Source organism: Dendropsophus ebraccatus, chromosome 4 (genome assembly GCF_027789765.1).
Source record: "Dendropsophus ebraccatus isolate aDenEbr1 chromosome 4, aDenEbr1.pat, whole genome shotgun sequence".
NCBI classification, from domain to species: domain Eukaryota; kingdom Metazoa; phylum Chordata; class Amphibia; order Anura; family Hylidae; genus Dendropsophus; species Dendropsophus ebraccatus.
Genome location: NC_091457.1, coordinates 151658989 through 151678093, shown reverse-complemented (window position 1 = coordinate 151678093; position 19105 = coordinate 151658989). Strand labels below are relative to the sequence as shown.

General features: G+C 46.2%; 1 protein-coding gene across 4 annotated transcripts in view; it reads right to left on the bottom strand.

Moving 5' to 3' along the window:
* CFH (complement factor H) overlaps nt 1-19105 on the bottom strand; it is a 142836-nt gene that overhangs the window by 93908 nt on the left and 29823 nt on the right. For all 4 annotated transcript variants that reach the window (XM_069967462.1, XM_069967465.1, XM_069967464.1 and 1 more), the window contains exons 3-7: nt 18976-19081; nt 17401-17477; nt 12664-12852; nt 9942-10115; nt 2563-2742 (exon numbers count right to left, since the gene is read on the bottom strand). In XM_069967462.1, the coding sequence (XP_069823563.1) occupies nt 2563-2742; nt 9942-10115; nt 12664-12852; nt 17401-17477; nt 18976-19081 (726 nt within the window). The remainder of the gene's footprint in view (nt 1-2562; nt 2743-9941; nt 10116-12663; nt 12853-17400; nt 17478-18975; nt 19082-19105) is intronic.

Genomic DNA, 19105 nt, shown 5'->3' with positions numbered 1-19105 from the left:
TCCCGCTGCGTATATGTCAGTTAACGCCCGCTGACCGAAGCATACAGCACCTCCTCCTCCAGCTTGCTTTGGGGCTCCCAGCATCTGCTCATCCCGTGCAGCCAATTAGTGTGCTGCCCCGCCGCAGCTACTAATTGGCTGAGCGGGATGTCCTGCTGAGAACCCCCGAAGCAAACCAGAGCGGGGAGGAGGTGATGTATGCTCCAGCCGGAAGGGGGTTAACTTACAGTACATACACGCAGTGGGATGTCATTCCCGCTGCGTGTATGTATTCTCATAGGGATGCACTGGCGCTCGATCCGCAGCGGATTTCGCTGCAAACCCGCAGCTTAAAATCCCCTGCGGATCTGGTGTGTGTGAAGGCAACCTTAGAGGGGTGTGCTTTTACACGTGTAAGTGTTAGTGTTTTATGTACTGATTTTACATTTTATTTGTGTGTGTTTTTTAAGAGGGGAGGGTGGTAGCGGAGAGGGTAAGAGGAGAGGGTGGCAGAACAGAAGGGAGAGGGTAAGAGGAGAGAGTGGCAGGGGAGGGAGAGGTTGTCAGGAGAGGGGCGGCAGGACGGTGGGGAGAGGAGAGAGGGTAAGAGGAGAGGATGGTAGGGGAGAAAGGGGATAGTGGCAGGGGAGGAGAGAGGGTAAGAGGGGAGGGTGGCAGGGGAGGAGAGGGTAAGAGGAGAGGGTGTCAGCGGAGAAGGTGGCAGAAGAGAAGCGGGACGGAGGTGAGAGGTTAAGAGAAGAGAGGAGAGGGGCAGCAGGACAGAGGCGAGAGGGTAAGAGGAGAGAGGCAGAACAGAGGGTGGCAGGAAAGGAGAGAGGGTAAGAGGAGAGGGTGGCAGAGGAGAGGGGCGGCAGGACTGAGGGGAGAGGGTAAGAGGAGAGGGTGGGAGGACAGAGGGGGTGACAGGATGGAGGGGAGAGGGTAAGAGGAGAGGGTGGCAGAACGGAGGGGGGGTGGGCTGGCAGGACGCTGGGGTTGGGCTGGCAGGACGGAGGTAGGGGGGGCGGCCTGACAGGACGGATTGGGGGGGGCTGAAAGGACCAAGGGATGGGGGTGGCAGGACAGGGGGGGGGCTGACAGGACGGAGGGGGGGACTAACAGGACGGAGGGGGGACTGACAGGATGGAGGGGGGGCGGCTGGAAGGACAGAGGGGGGGGGCTGGCAGGAGAGAATGGGGTGGCTGGCAGGACAGAGGGGGGTGGCTGGCAGGACAGGGGGCAGGCAGGACAGAGGGGTAATAAGGCAGGACAGAGGGGGGCTGGCAGGACGGGGGGGGCTGGCAGGAAAGGGTGGGGTGGCTGGCAGGACAGAGGGGGGGGGGGCTGGCAGGACAGAGGGGGGCTGGCATATCAGGGGGGCTGGCAAGACAGAGGGGGGATGGCAGGACAGAGGGGGGAGGCTGGCAGGACAGAGTGGATGGCTGGCAGGACAGAGGGGGTGGCTGGCAGGACAAAGGGGGGGCTGGCAGGTCAGAGGGGGCTGGCAGGACAGAGGTGGGGGGGCGGCTGGCAGGACGGAGGGGGGTGGGGCTAGCAAGATGCACGGTGGTTGCGCCGGCAGGCCCTGGAAGGCGCAGAGGAGGAGGAGGATGACAAGGGAGGAGAAGGAGGAGGTGGAGGGCGATGGAGGAGGTATCAGAAGAGTGGAAGGGAGGCGATGCAGCATGGGGGCTTCCTCAAGCACCCGGCGCTCGGTGCGGTCCTGGGCGCCTCCTCCCCCCGAGCTGCCTCCTCCTCCGGTAACAGGGAGATGATCATCTATTTCCCTGTTACCGGAGGAAGAGGCAGCTCGGGTGGAGGAGGCACCCGGCGCCCGGCACTCTCCAGGACTGCACCGGGTGCCGGGCACAGGACTCACCACCCCCATCATCACCTTCTCTGCTGCTGATTCTTAGCAAGCAGAGAAGGTGATGATGGGAGTAGTAGTTTAGATCGCCGTGATTGGCCGATAACCACCAGCCGGCCAATCACGGCGATCTAAACTACTACCGGGTGGCCGGATCCACGGGCAGGTGATGCCCGGGCACTGCTGTGATTGGTGCTCTCTCTGACAGCACCAATCATAGCTCTGTGCCGGGGTCCAGTCCCGGAAACACAGAAAATCGGTGTGATTGACCGATGACAAGTCATTGGCCAATCACAGCGGTCGTCACGGGGGGGGCAGGGAAACTGCCCCCTACGTGACACAGGAAGATGCCTGCTGATAGAATCAGCAGTCATCTTCACTGGAGCACCGCGCAATTTTGTGCATCGCCCGTTTAAAGTTCCGGCGTACCGGTACGTCATGGGTCCTTAAGTAACAGTGATCCATGACGTACCGGTACGTCATGGGTCCTTAAGAGGTTAAGTCTACCATTGCAAAGTACAATTAGTGGCACAAAAAATAAGGGCTCATGTGAGTCTGTAGGTAAAAAAAATGCAAGCGCTGTGACCTTTTAAGCCCGAGAAGGAAAAAAACGGAAAAAAAAAACAAAACAAAAATATGCCCTGGAGGGAAGGGGTTAAGCAACACAAAAATATGATATGTACAGTAGAAATATCACCATTTACAATTGTACTTACTGACACAGCGAGCAGGTGGATACCAGCCATTTGATGTGCAGGTACGGGGTTTATCTGGATCCATCTGAACCACATATCCGTCATCACATTCCACTTCAATTGTGTCCCCATATCTGTATACAGATTGCTCTACAACCAGTTTTCCATTTCCCACATCAGTATAGACACTGCAGGTTATTTCTAGTTAAATAAAAAAAAAGAATTGAATAAACCACTGATTTCATAAATGATATAATGTATATATATATATATATATATATATATATATATATATATATATATATAAATATATATAATACGCTACTTTACTAAGGTTATTTTTCTGGTTAGCAGGTTGATTTCATGCAATAATTACTGACAGAAAGGAGACCGTGAGGAGGCCTTGACATTTTTAGGGATTTATATGATAACAAATCTCCATTTATTTATTAAAATTTCATCTTTGGGGAACTAAAAGAAAATTGCAGTGAATGTCTTTGTATTTGCATTGTGTTTGAGCTATATGCTAGTGGTTCTAGGTGTACAGTTGGCCAGTGGGGCAAAGAAGGTAAATTGTAGCAAAAGGAAAACAGGCTCTAGGTGTCTGTGCTGCCCATGGAGACTTAAAGGGGTATTTCAGCCAAAAGCTATATTAAAGTATGTTATTGTCCCACAAAAGTTATACAAATGACCAATAGACATTAATCATGGGTTCTGCAGGTATAGTGCTTTTTACACTGCACTTACTACAAAAGTTAGTATTGTAGTCCTTCCTAAAATGCTGTTGTCACGTCACACTGTATGCAGGCACCAGGTTGGGGTCGTGCCATGTGCCCTGTGATGATTTCTCTGTAGGGCCGGACATGAACTTAGGGGCATGTAACCGGCTCCCTGCCCACTTACCTCTGTCTTGGGTCTGTGACATAAAAGCCCCGCCCCCTGCCCTTGGTGGTCCGCTGGAGCACTATCTAAGCCCTGCAGTACCAGGACCCTGCTCATATCAAGCGTTGCTGCACAGCTATGACCACTCGCTGTGGAGAGGCTGCTCTGCTCTTTTATAGTGTCAGGCACCCTCCCCCCCCCCCCCCCCCAGGTATTGTATATCCTTTTTTTTTTTTTTTTTATCAGATAACTTTTTATTATCCAAATCATTGCATAACAGATAGATCATAACAGAATCATTGCATATACAGTAAAATAAGGCATTAAGTATGAAAAGAAAAGAGAAAAAAGGAAGTTGTTTAGTACAAGTACATTTTCAACATTATAGATAAAGGCACTGAATAAAACCAGCTTGAAGGCGAATGTATATGCAATGAGACCACTCCTTTTTCTGTAATTTCCTCTATACATGCTTGTACCACCACTTTGCACAGTCCAAACTAAGGGAATAGTGAATGTCCCGTAACAGTAAAAGTGCACAGAAATAACATTCTATTGTAGTAAACAAAAAAGAAAAAAAACAACTTTCGGCTCACCAGGAGCCAAGCAACCCGCATTGCACCCCAGGGAACCTATGAGGTTGCTGAGGCTATCAACCTGTCGTCCTCAAGAACGTAAGAGCGTAAACCATATACACCTGGAACCATGGATAATGGAGCTACTCATCTTTAACTAAGCTATCTTGCGTTATCTACCCATTGCGTTGAGAAATTGTTGGAAGGGGTTTCTACACATACGCAGAAGAATCTGCCTGGGTATCCCTGGGGCGTCTAACCATCGACCCCAGATTTGCTCAAATTTACGGGAGCACTTTCTTTTAGCATAGATTCCCTTTTCCAATCTAATATTCATATTCATTCTGTTTACAAAATCAGTTATGGCAGGGGGTTCAGAGTCGACCCATCTGGAGGCCACCATTTTTCTTGCTTGGAACAGTATTCTCTGAATACCCAGAACAGTGTGATCATCCCATTGTAGCGACTCTAGCAGTCCAAGGATATAATAAATAGGCATCAAGGGTAACGTTAGATTATATACTCTCTTTATAATATCTTGTACTCCCTTCCATTAGTCATTTAAAATTTGGCAGTCCCAAAACATATGTAAGATATGGGCTTCTTCCATTCCACATCTAGGGCAGTTAGATGTTTGTCTGTAGCCGATTTTGAACATGACATGTGGGGTTTTGTAAACCCGATGGAGCAAGAATAATTGCGGTAGTCTTTGAGCTTCACATAATGACAGAGTGGGTGTCAGTTCCACTATTTCTAGCCATTGAGAGTCACTAATTTGGCCTATATCTTGCACCCATTTATCTTTGACCGCTAGAGGCGCTTTAGCCATTTTACTCTGCAGGAGAGACATATATACCTTAGAGATGGCTCCTCTTACCAACCCCTTATCCCCCACTTCCGTTAGCACATGGTGAGAATTTATAACCAGTGGAGTGAGCACATGCTGCGTTTGCAAGGCATGTCTAATCTGCAAGTATTTATAAAACACTCTATTCGTGAGTAGGTAAGTATCTTTAAGTGTGTCAAAAGATATTATCATTCCCTCCCTCCAGAGCTGATGTAGGTAGTGTATGCCTATCCGTTTCCAAGGGGAAAAACCCTCTAATTGGAACTGTTCCGGTAGGTTGGGGTTGTTCCACAAGGGAGAATAATCTGTGAAACCCTTATGTCCCAACTGCAGCCTAGCTGCATTCCATACTTTACTAAGCAATCTGAGAGTGGGCAGTGCTTGACTTTGCTCATTAGTACATCCACTATCAACTGCAGAGAGAGGTGTCACTTGCCCGGTTAACCGCATCACCATCCTGCCCGCCACCCCTATCTCCTCAGCCTGCCCCCATCCTTTCATATGTTGCAATTGGGCAGCCAGATAATAAAGAAATGGGTCAGGTACAGCAAGACCCCCTTCAGTCTTGGGACACTGAAGTGTGTCCAGCTTAATCCTAGCGGATTTCTTTTTCCAAATCAGATCTCTAAATAGAGTACTCATCCGTCTAAAATACCTAGCCGGTATCCATATAGGGGCATTATGAAGTATATATAGCAACTGGGGCATGAGTATCATTTTAATAAGATTGCTCCTTCCCACAACCGAAAGGGGCAATCTACACCACGTGTCTATTTTGGTTGTACTCCTCTGAAGTATCGGGCTAAGATTATCTGAGATATAGTCTCCCACCGCAGCTGAAACTACGACCCCCAGGTACTTAAACTTTTCTACACTTTGCAAGGGAACTTGAGGAACATGAAGAGGCATTGAGGGTCAGTCCAGGGGTAGTACCACTGACTTTTCCCACTTAATAGTCAGTCCAGAGTGGGAGTCGAACAGGGAGATCATAGACATTATGGGGCCTATAGATTTTTCATAGTCATTAGTGTACAATAATATATCATCTGCGTATAGAGAAACTTTTTCCTCCCCCCCTCCCCCCCATGGGATCCCTATAATAACTGGAGAGTTACGAATAAGAGACGCCAAAGGCTCTATGGCCATAGCGAATAAAAGTGGCGATAAGGGGCATCCCTGACGTGTGCCCCTATGCAGTGAGAAGCGATCCGACAACCCTCCGTTGGCCCGTATACGCGCGACTGGGTTAGCATACAGTACTTTGACCCATTTCATGAATCCCTCCCCTATTCCCATTCGCCCCTTAACAGCCCATAGGCACTCCCACTCGACGCTATCGGAAGCTTTCGCAGCGTCGAGTGAGAGCACCGCCGCCCTCCCCCCCTTTCCCGGGCCTGGATGGTCATATACAGACGCCTAATGTTTTGAGCCGTGGATCTATTGGGCATGTATCCTGATTGAATAAGGGATTCTATAGCAGTTGTCAATCTATCTGCCAGAACCCGAGCCAATAGCTTAACATCAGCAGTCAGTAGGGAGATGGAGCGGTACGAATCAGGTCGAGTGAAGTCCTTGCCCGGTTTGGGGATAACCACTATAATGGCTTACCTTTGGGAATGTGGGGAGGCTACCATTTTGGAGAGCTTCCTTAAACGTTTTCAGCAGCTATGGAAGAAGAAGGGCACTATGCTTTTTATAGAACTCACCGGGTAATCCGTCTACCCCTGGGGCCTTCTCATTAGCTAGGGATTGCAGGGCTCGTTCCAATTCCTCAACAGTTATTGGTTCGTCCAAATCACTAGTCTGGGCGGGTGTTAAAGTAGGAAGTGTAACAAAACTGTCTATCCCTTGTCTATCAGAGTCCGACACTTTAGAAGTGTATAAGTCTTTATAGAAGGTACTAAGGCCTGCTAAAATGTCCTTATCATCCGTAACTCGCCCCAGTGAAGGCAGTACTAGTTCCGTTATATGTGACAGGCCGGACTGAGCCCTAACAATCCTTGCCAACATATGTCCCTCACTCTCCCCTTCATGGTAATAGGCCTGTTTAATAAAGAATCTCTTGACCTCTGCTACACTAAGCTGGTGTTCCTTAAGTAAAGTTTGTGCCTCCTCCCAGTTACTGAGGTGCCCAGGGGAAGGGTCAGCAATATACGCCGCCTCAGTTTCTGCCACTCTCAGTTCTTATGAATTAGCTAAGGCTCTAGTTTTACTTTTATGCAGATTAATCCGCTGTATATATAATCCCAGGGCAAAGGCCTTCATACCAGCCCTAGTTGTGGAGCCCACATTACGCACAAAGAAGTCCCCAAAAGCCTCCCCAATAGACCCATCAATATCAACTATTTTAAGCCAGAAGGGGTTCAGTTTCCACATTGGCCCCCCGCCAGGTACGGTGTGTCCCCACTGTAATCGCATATATAGAGGGGAGTGATCGGAGACACTACGGGACAAGTAGCTAATATCATGTATAAGAGGTAGCACAACATCATTTCCCATGGCTAGGTCAATACGTGATAAAGATCTGTGAGAACTGGAGTAACTGGAATACTGCCGTGCGCTAGGATTACGCAATCTCCATCCATCAATCAGTCCTGCTTCTGCAAACATCCTAGCCATAAGAGTTGGGGAGTCCGACAGAGGTATGTTACTTGTCGTAAATTTATCAAGGCTGGGAGTCATCAAATTATTAAAGTCTCCTATTAGCAATGTTGGTAGTGAGGGAAGATTAGACAATAAGAGCATTATTTTCCTTAAGACAGTTTGTTTATAAGGGGGGGATATATATTGCAACCAGTATAAAAGAGAGTCTATAAATCGTACAATGAATACATACATATTGCGTCCACAGAGGAGTGAAGACAAGTAAAAGGCAGTTTGTTGTGGACTAAAATGGACACTCCCCGGGAATACGTAGTATGTACAGAGTGGTAGGCATGGGTACGTCCATTTACGTGTGAGTACCGACGTGGTATCACGGGAGAGATGGGTTTCGGACAGACAAATGATGCCAGGCTGATAATCTTTTAGGGCATTAAAGATAGCATTTCGCTTAGTAGCATTCCCCAAACCCCTCACATTCCACGCGGTTACATGTACTTTATAAGCCATGGCGCTGCAGCAAAAATATTAACCCTAGACCAGGGAGGAACATTGAGATCAAGGACAGTTGAAAAATGTACAGCAATACAATACCCACAGCATGGGGTAAGTGTGACCTCTTGTGGTACAATGCGGTAAACCATCTTAACAACTAACTAACTGAAAAACGAAATATATAGGCAGTGTCTCTTTTTTGGAGATTACGAGGCACCTGAAAGTCATTCCCAGTGCGAGGTCGCACTGTAGTGAGCTGATAAACCGTAGAGGTAGAAAAACAGGGAGGAGGTTAACAAACTCTGGTCCGCTCTCCCGCTTCCCCACCACCCATTACTGTAGAGGACAAGAGTCAGCCCAATATACAATATAGAACATAGCACATGATGCAAGGCATTTTAACATATCAGAACTATAACCATTCTGGCAAAGGTTGAAGCTTCAGTTGACAATCAGTCAGGGGTAACAGGAATTAGAGATTTCTTGTATCATGCCTAATGTTACGTTCATTTGCATCTAACCACTCCATTGCATGCTTCGGATTTTCAAACATATGCACTGATCCCAGTGCTACCACATGCAGTTTGGCAGGGTACAACATGGAATATATCACATTCAGTGTACGCAACCGCTTCTTAATATCCATAAATTGGGCACGGCGGCGTTGAACTTCTGCCGAAAAGTCTGGAAAAATAGAAATCTTCCCTCCGTTGATAATTAGCTCTCGGCAGTCTCTGGCCACCCTCAAAATGGCGTCCCTGTCACGAAAATGCAATATTTTGATCAGGACCGGTCGCGGCGGTGCTCCTGGTGGCGGCTCACGGAATGGCACTCTGTGTGCCCTTTCTATTGCAAACAGTGGTGACAGTCTGTCTTTAGCAATTTTCTCTTTGAACCAGGTTTCAAAAAATGTCACTGCATCCCTTCCTTCAGCACGTTCTGGGACTCCTATGAGCCTGACATTACTCCTGCGGAGTCTATTCTCCAAATCATCGGTTTTAGCAATAAGCAGGGAGAAATTATTTATCACTCTTTTGAGATCTCTGGTGACTGGAGGCATTTGGTCTTCTATGTCACTCACTCTACTTTCCACCGCCTTAATACGTTTATTAGTCACTCTCAAGTCCAGTCTAATCAGGGAGACCTCCTCTTTCAGCGAGCCCATGCTATTGCTAAGGGCCAGGACAGCAGTATACACATCTTAAATCGTGGGCTCAGTGACTACTGCAGGGTCTGGGCAAGCTGCACTGCCTCCTCCCTCCTCCTCCTCCTCCTCAGTGCAATCAGCAGCAACTGTGTCCACCAAAATACCTGTGGGCTCGCGGCGCCATCTTGCCTGTGTGGCGTCGCCGTGCCCGACTCCTTTGCTGCCTTCCCCTTTATCTGTTTGGTGTAGACAATGGCTTCAAGGGGTACCGATGGCTTCCTGGACACTTCAGGGATGGTGTGGTTAGTGTCAGTCAGTGCGGGCTGTAACGGATGATGTGCCGGATCGGGTGGCAGGAGCGGCGGGCCACGCGTCTGCTCACATGTCCGCTCAGGCCACGCCCAGGTATTGTATATCCTAATAATACTATAGAGTACACGGGTGGGGACCCTGATCTGTATAGAGGTGTGAGGCAGCCCTTGATCAAAACAGGGTATGGGAAAAGCAGGGCTTAGATAGTCCTGAAGTTCCCAACACTGGTGGCAGCAGAGGGGCCTCTGTTGCCTCTTACTGCTGCCACCTAACTAAAGTTTAGTACAGAAAAATATATACATTTATTTTAATAAAGTTATATTACAAAGTAATTTACTTTTAATGAAGCTTTGTATTAAAAAAAATTAGAGTACCCATTTAAATTACTACATATACAAAATATACTTTAAAAGTAATACAGATATCATTCAAACCTAAATGGAGATTATTCTGCCCCAGAACTGAATCATATTCAGTGCATAGCACAACACAAAAACAATATTCTATATCACACAGCTCCAAAAACAAAGCTTATACAAACCATCACAAGAAGGTGTAGGAATCCAGCCATCTTTAGTGCATCTAATTTCTCTATTGGTACTTGGGCGGAATCTTTGATCACAAGTGATTTGTATTACTTCATTATGTGTGTAGATACTTTTCACTGGACTCACGTTTCCGTTATTATCTAGAGATGGACGCGGGCAACTAATATCTGCAGGAAAGTATAGTAATTAGAGACAATATATATATTTTTTTTATTCAGCGAAACAAATTCATGGTATTCAACAAAAACATCTTGCTGAAAATAAAAACAAACATCAAACAATAAAACAGATTAGGGCGATGTTCACATTGCACTGAGATTCTGTGGATTTGTTTCAGATTTTCCTAATTAGTTTCAATAAGGAATTTAAAATCTTCAACAAATCTTTAATAAATCTAAAGCAACTCTGTAGCAAAAACTTTGCAGCATTTCAGAACCATATGAACAAACCCTAATAGTATTAAAATAAACATAATAGTAATTACATTGCGATCAGCGTCCGTTTTTTTACTGAAAAAGAATGTAGTATGAACATAGCCTATTAGGGATTCTGTTTTTAACTCCCTAGGTTATGTTTACATGCCGATTTTTTTTCTGGCTGTGCCTCCCCACCTTAAAATGATGTATGACAGCTGTTTGTACATTATTCTAGTTCAGGCCCTTTTGGGCACGGTTCTTTTTTGAAGGTTCATTGAATTTAGGACGAACAACTAAAAATAAATAACGTCATAACCATTCATTTGACTTCTGTACAAAAGTCTGTTGTTGAATATACTATGTGGGAAATTTATCAAAGGCTTTGTGCATATTTTTATACATCTATTCCCTTCTTTATTGCCCCGTGTGTCAGCACTAAATGGTTTATGTTTTTTTTATGTAGCTTTTCATATTTTCTTTAACCCCCTCCCACCACTGCACAGTAAATTCACGTCGCTGCAGCCTATGCCGGGTGCTGCAGCGACGTGAATTTACTGCAGAGGATGACACAGGTGTAGGAGCTACGCCTGTGTCATCCGCGGTGGTTCCCGGCTATCAGTGATAGCCGGGGACCTGCCGGAACTCTCAGCACCAGAGCACGACCGCAGTATCTATAGGGCTCAGGAGAGACAATTCTCCCTCTACTGAGGGAGAACTGTCTCTCCGGTGTCCATCGGGGCTCTGCGAACTGATCGCAGAGCCCCGATGGTAGTCATAGAAACCGGAAGCCTCAGGCTTCCGGTTTCTATGTACGGAGGCCGGCGGGGGACAAGAGACAAGGCAGGACGCGCGACGGGCACGCGCCTGTCAGCTCTGCCGCCTCCCCTCTCTCCCCTGCCGCTGTCAAAGATTATGACAGCAACAGGGGACATCGGAGAGGCGGCAGAGCTAGGGGACATCAGCTTATGGGATCTTTATGATCCCATAAGCTGATGTCAAATCACGACCTGGGCATTGAGGCATGGATGGATATTACAGATGGATATTCTGTATGTTTTTCTCAGTTTACAATTGTTGTGCTAAAACACAACACATGCTGAAAGTGCCAGTGCTGGATAAAGTGCAACATGACAAAAAACAGGCACTCTCAAAAAGGAGATAAAGTGCAGTCAAAGAGAAAAAATAAGGTAACGAATATCCAATATTGTTTTAACAGATGATGGGAGTCCTGTACATTCTGTCAACAGTCGTCACAAGGAAGGGGTACTCCAGCAATTTTATTTTCCTTTCAAAGCAACTGGTTTTAGAAAGTTATATTGATTTGTAAATTACTTCCATTTAAAACCTTCAGTTTTCCACTACTTATCAGCTGCTGTATGTCCTGCAAAAAGTGGTGGATTCTTTAGAGTGCTCTCTACTGACATTTCTTTCCAAAAAAGGAACTGTCCAGAGCAGTAGCAAATCCCTATAGAAAACCTCTCCTGCTCTGGACAGTTCCTGACATGGACAGAGATGGCAGCAGAGATCAGACTGGAAATAATACTCCACTTCCTGCAGGACATACAGCAGCTGATAAGCGTGGGAAGACTTCAGATTTTTAAATAAAACTTAATTACAAATCTATATAACTTTCTGACACCAGTTGATTTGAAAAAATAAATAAATAAATTGCCAGAGTACCCCTTTAAAGAAGTCACAACTGTTGACAGAAGGTGTGGGGCTCACATACGACCACCCCTGTATAAGTGGACTTCAAGAAGATTAAACGCAACTGAACTTGTACAACACCTAATACTAGAAAATATATAAATGTATATATTTATAATATATATATATATATATATATATATATATATATATATATATATATATAAAATTAAAGTTGTTTTAATACCTTTCTCTGCTCTTTTATGCTTTACTTTTGATGCTAATTGTCTGCTCTACTGTCTTCAGTCTAACGTCGTTTGTAGTGAGCATCCTGTGACAAACTTCCTGTTCCTGTGTACAGGACACTCTAGCCAGTAATTTAGCCAACTCTTTCTCTGTCACTATATGGAAAGGGTTATAGACAAGGGAGTGTAGTGGGAAGAAGTCCATTCAAGGATGAACACCAGACGGAAAGGGGGCAATGAAGTTGGGTGGAGACAGAACTAAAATAGAAGGTAAGCATTAAAGAATAAAGACCATATAAATTTTTCTTATTCATTGATAGTATTACACGACCAATAACTTTACCATTATTTTGATATAAAATGTGCGGGACCTCTTTTTTAATCCTGTTTTGGGTAATTTCACTTACCTACACAATGTGGAGGTTCTTTATTCCAACTTCCATCTGATGTGCAGAAAATCTCAGTAGCACCCTCCAGTTTGTGGTTTGGATTTTTACATTCAAACCTTACCACTTGGCCAACAGAATACTCATCATCATAAGACGTGGACAAAACATTAACATTGCCGGCAGCCTCAACAGGTGGGCAATTCCTAACTGAAAGAGAATAATAAAATAAAATAATTAGAAAATAAAATAAAATATAAAAATAAACTTTTGGGGGGTCTCTGCTATAGAATGATTTGCTAACTTTTCGAAAATCCCCAACCCAAAGAATATCAGTAATTTTACCATAACAAATCACATTAACCACTACTCGAATGAAGAGATTTGTATTGTTACATTTTTGTTTTTACCTCTTTCCAATTTAAGAGCCACAACATTTTTCAACTTGAGAACTGTATTAGGGCTTGTTACCAACTGTAGTCTGTAATTACACACTAGATTTACCATAAACTATACAACAAAAATGAGAAATAAAAATGTTAAGGGAAGAAAAAATCATTTCCTCAAATTTTGGGCCTCAATTAGCTTTTTCTATGTCTTACTGAACTAAGGTGTAACGCCTGGAGTAGTGGATCCACTGGACCGTCACCAGCGATGGCACTAACCTCACCAGGGAGCGGAGTCTAAGGGGCCGCTGGTTTTCACCAGAGCCCGCCGCAAGGCGGGATGGACTTGCTGCGGCAGGCGACCCCCAGGTCGCTACCCCTGGCTTGGTTGCTAGTGACGGCAGGCGAGGCGTGGCAGGAGCAGTAGGCAGGAGATAGTGCTGGCAGAGGTCTGAAGGCGTGACCGCAGGTGACAGTCTGAACACAGGAGCAAAGAAGTGACAGGGGAGCAGGAACCAGGAACAAGGACTAGGGACCAGGTAGCGGATAGGAATCAGGAACAACAGGGGGCTGAGCCAAATGCTGGGAAGCATGTAGAGGCTCCAACACAAGGGACAGGGCATGCTGGGATTTATAGGGAGTGATTGGTGCAATTAACCAATTAAGGGCAGACTGGCCCTTTAAATCTGAGACAGCCAGCGCGCGCGCGCCCTAGGAGGCGGGGACGCGCGCGCCGGCTGGCACAGACGGAGACAGGAGTGGAGGAGAGGTGAGGCACCCCCAGGGGCCGAACTAGCAGCAGCGCCGGGTCCCTGCACAAGGACCCCGGCGGCTGCATGGGGCAGGAGGAGGTCGCGGCGGTGGCCCGGAACACAGGACGCCGCCGCGGCCGTGACAGTACCCCCCCCTTTGGCCTCCCCCTCTTTCTTGCCTGCAGAAGGAGGCATCAGGCAAATCTTGGTTTTCCACCGGTAGGCCGGACAAAGGCTTGGCGGGCTCGGGTGACAACATAGAATGCTTGGACTGAGGTGACCTCAGACACTGGTTGGAACAGTCCTGACCCCAACTGAGAATCTTCCCGGTTCTCCAGTCCAGTTTAGGGGCATGTAATTGCAGCCAAGGGAGTCCCAGGAGGATGGTGGAAGAAGAATGGGGCAGGACGTAGAATGAGATCTTTTCCAGATGTGAAGTGCCCACCTGGAGGACTAGAGGTGCGGTCTGGTAGTGCACATGGTCGGTAAGAATCTCGCCCGTGACTGAGGAGATAGACAGGGGTCTGGGTAGTGGGGTCACGGGTAGCCGCCATCTCTGGACCAATGTAGCTGCAATAAAATTGCCTGCTGACCCAGAATCGAGAAAGGCAGTAGTTTGGTGAGTTTGTCCTGAGGGTGTCTGGATGGAAACTGGCACAGACAAACTTGGAGAGGTGGCATTCACACTCAGGGAGACCTCTCCCACCGGACCTAGGTGCTGGAGTTTCCCGGATGCTGGAGGACGTTGGGGACATCTCAGCCGAAAGTGATCCGAACCACCGCAGTAGAGACAGAGATTCAGCTCCAGACGACGAAGTCTTTCATCAGGCGTCAGGTGAGCCCGTTCCACCTGCATAGGAATCTCAGGAGTCGACTGGGACTCCGGAACGTCAGGATACTGGAAGACCGGCGCCAGCTGGTAATGGCGACGGGACAGGCCTAGTTGCCGTTCATGCCAGACCTCCTCCTCCCTCTCAGAAAAACGAGTATCGACCCTGGTGGCCAGTAGGATGAGTTCGTTCAGGGAGGTAGGTACGTCTCGGGCGGAAAGCACGTCTCTCACTCGACTGGACAGACCCCTCTTGAAGGTGGCTATTAAAGCGGCCTCATTCCAGTCTAATTCTGCCGCCAGGGTGCGGAACTGGATGGCGTAGTCACAAACAGAGGAGCTCCCTTGAGAGAGGTTGAGGAGAGCAGTTTCAGCTGAAGAGGCACGGGCAGGTTCCTCAAAGACAGAGCGGAACTCGGCCAGGAAAATTCGGAAATTAGCAGCCACAGGATCATCACGGTCCCACAGTGGTGTGGCCCAGGCCAGAGCTCTACCTTCCAATAGGCTGATGATGAAAGCCACTTTAGAGCGCTCGGTGGCAAACTGACTACTTAAAAGTTCAATATGCATGGTGCACTGAGTCAGGAATCCTCTGCACAACTTGGAGTCACCAGCGTATTTGCTTGGGAGAGCCAGTCGAAGTGTAGAAAAAGCAGCAGGAGGTGGTGTGTGCTGGGCTGTAGTATGCTGCTGTAAGGCGGCAGTGAGTTGCTGGATCTGCTGCGACTGTTGTTGGATTTGTTGCGCCTGTAGGGCGACCACTCGGGCTATGTCACGGATATCAGGCACCTCGCCGGGATCCATGGTTGGAGCCTACTGTAACGCCTGGAGTAGTGGATCCACTGGACCGTCACCAGCGATGGCACTAACCTCACCAGGGAGCGGAGTCTAAGGGGCCGCTGGTTTTCACCAGAGCCCGCCGCAAGGCGGGATGGACTTGCTGCGGCAGGCGACCCCCAGGTCGCTACCCCTGGCTTGGTTGCTAGTGATGGCAGGCGAGGCGTGGCAGGAGCAGTAGGCAGGAGATAGTGCTGGCAGAGGTCTGAAGGCGTGACCGCAGGTGACAGTCTGAACACAGGAGCAAAGAAGTGACAGGGGAGCAGGAACCAGGAACAAGGACTAGGGACCAGGTAGCGGATAGGAATCAGGAACAACAGGGGGCTGGGCCAAACGCTATGGGAAGCATGTAGAGGCTCCAACACAAGGGACAGGGCATGCTGGGATTTATAGGGAGTGATTGGTGCAATTAACCAATTAAGGGTGGACTGGCCCTTTTAAATCTGAGACAGCCGGCCGGCACAGACGGAGACAGGAGCGGAGGAGAGGTGAGGCGCCCCCAGGGGCCGAACTAGCAGCAGCGCCGGGTCCCTGCACAAGGACCCCGGCGGCTGCATGGGGCAGGAGGAGGTCGCGGCGGTGGCCCGGAACACGGGACGCCGCCGCGGCCGTGACATAAGGCCGCATTTATACGTTCCGTTTTCTGCATGGAACATGGGCGTGGAATGCATGTAATGGACTGTAAGTCTGGTACATGAATTCCATATCCATGTTCCGTGCAGAACACGGAATGTGTGAATGCAGCCTAAAAAATAATAATAGATTTAAAATGTCACTGTCGTTTAATTTTTAATTTTTTTTTTTTTTTGCAGAAATCAATAGTACAGGTGATTTTAAGAAACATTGTAATTGGGTTTATTTGCCGAAAAATGCATTTTTATCATGAAAAAGCAGTTTGAAGCTCTCCCCCACCTGTCTCCATGGTTTTCTATGGAAAGGGGAGAGGTTGAGGGAGATGAGGCACCAAAACAGGACAACAAAGAGTTAATTTACAGCTACATCACCGAGCTATCTCCTCTGAAGTCAGCACTGACCTCTCTGACCTCTGAATACCAGCTTTCACACAGGTGTAATCCTTTGTTCTCTGCTCTCTGCTGGCGACTAATCTCCCTCTTTCCCACTCCCCTCTCCATTGAACAGACAGGGCCCGACTGATGAGCAATGAATGAGAGAGAGGGGGGGGGGACCTAGGGAAAGTCTTTTTGAATGCAGATAATGACATATTTGTCTAATAAACCCAATTACAAAGTTTCTTAAAATTGCCTGTACTATTAATTTCTGCAAAATAAATCAATAAATAAAAAAAAAAGCTGCCTAAGGACAGGTACGTGCTAAGGGTATGTTCATGTGCAGGAAATCCTTTGCAGATTACACATAGAGATTTGCACAGTATAGCACATGAATAGTATTACATTGATCCCTATAAGCAATAAATCAGTTGCTCCTGAGACTTCCCTATGGGGACAAAAAAAAAAGTTTTAAAAAAAGTGTGTGTGTGTGTGTAAGTGTTTGAGTGAGAGAGAGGGCTATTTTGCATACATTTGCTGATTGATTATATTTAATCTTTAAGATTTATATGTTATATAGTATTAATAGATTATGTGGATCACAATAACTGCTTTTTAGGAGACTATTGATTATAATTATGAAAATGGGTGCATACTGGCAATTTATTGGCTAAGGTCTCCCTCCAGTCCGGATGTTTTTTCATGCAATATTACCGAATAATTCAGAATCTAGACTTTATTTTTTTTCTATATAAACATGATAAATGTTAAAAAAGGGTGTAAAGGCAGAAGACACAAAACCTAAAAGAACAGTTGTACCTTAAAAAACTCATATCTAGTATGCAGGAAGCTGCAAGATTTCACATATGGGTGCATACATTTCCCTAAAACTTTTTTAGGCCATGTTTCATTTTTTTCCTAATAATCTTTCAAGCATCTCCTCTTACCCTCACAGTGAGGGGGATAATTGTTCCAGCCATTAACTGTGCATTCCCGTGTTCTTTCTCTGCTCACCATCTGATACCTAAAAAAATAAAATAAAAAATAAAAATTTAACTTGGTTTGATGTGGCAGAATATGGCATAAATGTGACATAACAGTTTAAGATAAGTAAATAAACCCTTTTGAATTACCTTGGATTTCTGCATTGTTACTAAAATGTGGTCTAACTAACTCGCAAATATAGACAAACATAATTTAACTTTTCCTATTTAAGATACTTGTCCCCTATCCACAGGGGCAGAGGATGAAGGTAACAGACATACCTCCATCCTCAGCGTCTCGTGCACAAAAGGGAAATATCAGGAGGTTAGATTTGTCTAACCTGCTGATAGTTTTCCTTTAAGGCTATGTTCACACAAAGTATTTTTGCTCAGTATTTTGGTCAGTATTTTTTCAGCAAAACCAGGAGTGTACTGAAAACACAAAAAGGCTATGTTCACATATTGTTGAAATTGAGTGGATGTCCCTCATTTAAAGACACATCATTACCGTTATCTTAAAACAATGACTGTTATTTGCCATTAAATTGCGGTCATCCATTAAATTTCAACAGTGGGTGAACATAGCCTTTCTGTGTTTTCAATCCACTCCTGGTTTTGGTTGAAAAATACTGACCAAAATACTGAAAAAAATATTCTTGTATCAGAAAATTATATTTAAAGGGGTTGGCCACTTTATAGTAAAATAGTTCAGTATACAGTATTAGTAGGTGTACTCACTGTATATACTGACAGCAGCTCCCTGTGTACTCACTGTATATACTGACAGCAGCTCCCTGTGTACCTCATAGAGCTAATATCAGACTCCCCTCCTCCAGGCTGGGCTGCCCTGTCCTGTTTTGTTTCTGTCCATAAAATGGCTGACATGGAGGAGCATGTGACCACGCCCCTCCCCCAATGTCCACCCCTGAGCCTGTATATGTCTATGGAGGACACACGAGGCGGGGCATGGTCAGATGCTCCTCCATGTCAGCCATTTTATGGACAGACTCAGCACAGAGCAGGACAGCCCAGCCTGGAGGAGGGGAGTCTGATTTAAGCTCTATGAGGTACACAGGGAGCGGCTGGCAGTATATACAGTGAGTACACCTAATAATACTGTATACTGAACTATTTTACTATAAAGTGGCCAAACCCTTTAAATTAAACTGTCACCCCAAGTTTGTAACTTATTCAAGTAAATCCAGGTAATTTCACTTACTTTTCTTGCAACTGTATGTAACTTGGATGACCAATCTAGTGTAATAAAAATAATAAACTACGCATGTTTTCTGTAACATCTGAAACATATGTAACTAAAACCTTCGGTGTAACGGATTCTGAAATGCTGACTACTCTTGGTGGCCTCTGTTTCATCAGTGTGATCCTGACACTACGCAGGCCTCTGGAAAACGGCAGACCGTGTTGCAAAATTCAAAGTTAGAAGAGCCTTCATAGATTTAGTTCTGCTTAGTAATGTTAATAAAAGCTTGAAGTTTAGAATATGTACAGTTGGAAGTGCTTCACATGGTTTTGACTCACCCGTCTTCACAAGAGTATTCAACAACAGCTCCAAAAACAAACGACTCCCCATCTTTTAAAGAAAATGATCCAAATGGAATATCACCTGGATGGCCACAAGATTTTTCTGCATAATAGATAAAATATACAA